Here is a 2,609-nt window from a genome sequence, read left to right as displayed (position 1 = left end):
AAACCCAAACCTGCGGAGGCGGGGAGCCGTGCCTGGGACTGCGCTCTACAACCCGCAACAGCCCGGAGAGATTCTCCCTCCTTCTAAAAACCAAATAAAAATGCGTCTGTAGACGTTACCCCTCCAGGCAATTCGCGATTCTCCCCGGTCCCGACGGGCTCGGCAGCGGCCGGACTCTCCGGCTTTCCTGCATTTTCCAACTGATTTTTTTTTTTTTTTTTTTTACTCAGCGTGTTTTGAAGTTTACGATACCAAATCAAAACTGACACTTTTTGGCACTGGTTGTTGCTCAGAGAGAAGAAGAAATATTACAGAACCCCCTCCCCCAAAGAGTTAAGCATTTAAGAAAGTTATAACTGTAACCGCTCAACATATTTAAATTCGTTTATACTGGCCTAGAGGGAAGAACAGAAAATATAATTAATGTTAATAATATTATTGTTTTCAAAAGGAAGAAACAGAACCATAATTCAAGGTTTGTCAGCGTTCCCTTCCATTGAGAGCAAAACGTTGACGTTCATGGAAAACAATTCCCGAAATTTCACCACCGCTGGAAGGAGAAAAAAAAATTAAATATATTTTCAAGTCTTTCCAAAAGTCTTTAGCTGGTCATAAATTTGGTTTATATATCCAACACTGTCCGCAACTAATAGATCAAGATACACTGTCTTTCAGTTTGGAGACTATTTTCTTATCCTTCACTCTCCTGTTCTGAAACCAAATGGTAACTTGTCTCTCAGACAGGTTTGTGGCTGCGGATATCCTTCGCCTCTTGTCCTTGTTAATGAACTTGTTAATGGCATATTCATTTTCGAGTTCTTTAAGCTGCAGTTTTGTGTACGGCACTCGCTTCTTCCTCCCTCGCCGGTAGACACACATATCGGGCTGGTTTAGTGCAACGTCCCCTATTGTAAAAGACATTATGTGAAAAATTAGAATTTTATTACAGGCGTTTAAAGCTTACCCGATACTTGTCGGGCACTGGTTTTCACGGGCAAATAAACAATGCCGGGTTGTTTACAGTTTGTTATTATTTACACTGCCACATTATTTGCACGTTAGTAAAGCACCGGACCCTTGATGGACTGTCATCACTTGCCAGGCACGCCCGGCTCGGAGCCCGCGGGGCGGCGGGGGCAGCTCGGGGCTGGCAGCGCGCACGCAGCCGTCGCTTTGGTGTGGGTTTGTTTGCATGTGGTTTGTGCCCTCACTGCTCGCAGTCCCTTAAGCGCTCTGGGGCCGGGTCAATCGCCGGCCGGAGAGACAGAGGAGCACAAGCCTGCGAGCCATCGTCCTGCAAAACTGCCAACGCGAATACAAACCCGGCAACCCAGGGGAGCAGAAGGAGCCCGAGGCCGCCCCGGCGATGGCCTGCGGGGGGACTCGGGGGGTGTCTCCCGCGGGGTGGAAAGCAGAGGGTGAAGCTTCCTCGAGGGTAGGGGTAAGGGGGAGAAGGAAAAAGGAAAATCCACCGTCCCCCGCTCTGTCTCCGTTCTGTGCGTGTCTGTGCGGCGTGTCCAGCTCGGCAGGCCGCCCCTGCAGCCCGGGGGGCGGGGGAGGAGACGGGCAGGCGGAGGAGGCGCGGGGGGGGGTCAGCTCAGACCATTTCTCTCTCTCCCGTACCTGGAAAGGACGATTTCCAGAAGTGTGAGCTCTGTGTCTGATCTTTGGCACAGTAAACCTGACTATTCCAGCCATTAGCCAGAGTCCAAGACTGATAGCCCTCCATTGATATGTATGTTTCGTGTCTCGGTTCCCCAGAGCCAAACGTTGAGACCATGTCTATGTACCCAGGAACGTGCTGGTAGGGGGTTGTATAGCCCTGGTAGAAGGACACTTCCTTCGCCCTGGAGGAGACTTCATTGGCAGGGACACTCGTGCTGGTCAGACTGGAGACGTCCATGTACTTTTCCACGGGAAAGCCGCCAATGGAGGCATGGGGGGGTGACTTCAGGGCGTTTTGCTGGATCCCAACCCCGTGGGACATCCTGCAGCTATAGTATCCATTGCCAAAGTGATACCCATAGCCGAGCGCGGGGGCGGCGGCCGGCGCGGCGGAGCCCGGGCAGTCCTTGGCGGGGGGGTCGGGCCTCGCCGCCGCCCCCGAGCGCTCCCCTCCGCCGGCGTAGGCGAACCCCGAGGCGGCGGCGGCGGCAGCGGCGGCGGCGGCCGCTCGGCCCGTGTGTGCCGCCCCGAAAACGGGCGAGGAAAGAAAATTACGGCACTGCCCGGGGGCGCCTCCTCCGCCGCCGCCGCCGCCGCCGCCGCTGCTGTCGCCGCGCAGTCCGTCCATCTCCCAGCTCGCTGCTTTGCTCATGGCTTTGCACATCGCGGGCGGCGGCGGCGGCTCGGTCCCCGGCCGGGCATGATGCAAATGGTTATTTGCCTCCAACAGGTTGGATCCTGGCGGTACGTTTATAAAATCGAAGTCCGGGTTGGGAGGGGGGACGGGGGTGGGGGCGGCCGGCTCCAGATTAGTTTGCCGCAGCCCGGGGGGCTGCTCATAGGCTGCCGTCGAAACATGTGACCCTCCCGCCGCCCGCACTGCCCCTTTCGCCTCGCAGCCCCCCGTTCCGCACCGACTGCACCCCCTCTCCCTTCCCACCCCC

At 55.9% G+C, this 2,609-nt stretch overlaps 1 protein-coding gene across 1 annotated transcript; it reads right to left on the bottom strand.

Moving 5' to 3' along the window:
- Positions 1 to 654: 654 nt before the first annotated feature.
- On the bottom strand, positions 655 to 2,402 carry HOXD13 (homeobox D13). Its single transcript, XM_009555612.2, has 2 exons — positions 1,624 to 2,402; positions 655 to 905 (listed from the first exon to the last, which is right to left on the bottom strand). The coding sequence occupies exons 1-2, from the start codon at positions 2,327 to 2,329 to the stop codon at positions 655 to 657; spliced, it is 957 nt and encodes a 318-aa protein (XP_009553907.2). The 5' UTR covers positions 2,330 to 2,402.
- Positions 2,403 to 2,609: the final 207 nt, after the last annotated feature.

Source organism: Cuculus canorus, chromosome 6, assembly GCF_017976375.1.
Source record: "Cuculus canorus isolate bCucCan1 chromosome 6, bCucCan1.pri, whole genome shotgun sequence".
In the NCBI taxonomy this organism is placed as follows: Eukaryota; Metazoa; Chordata; class Aves; order Cuculiformes; family Cuculidae; genus Cuculus; species Cuculus canorus.
The sequence above is the reverse complement of the archived record's forward strand: the minus strand, read 5'-3'. Positions and strand labels throughout refer to the sequence as shown.

Excerpts from the sequence above, each read along its gene's own strand:
- HOXD13 (XM_009555612.2), bottom strand. The coding sequence starts at position 2,329 with ATGTGCAAAGCCATGAGCAAAGCAGCGAGCTGGGAGATGGACGGACTG. Across the intron at positions 906-1,623 it reads CTGGAAATCGTCCTTTCCAG|GGGACGTTGCACTAAACCAG; the intron begins GTACGGGAGAGA and ends CTTTTACAATAG.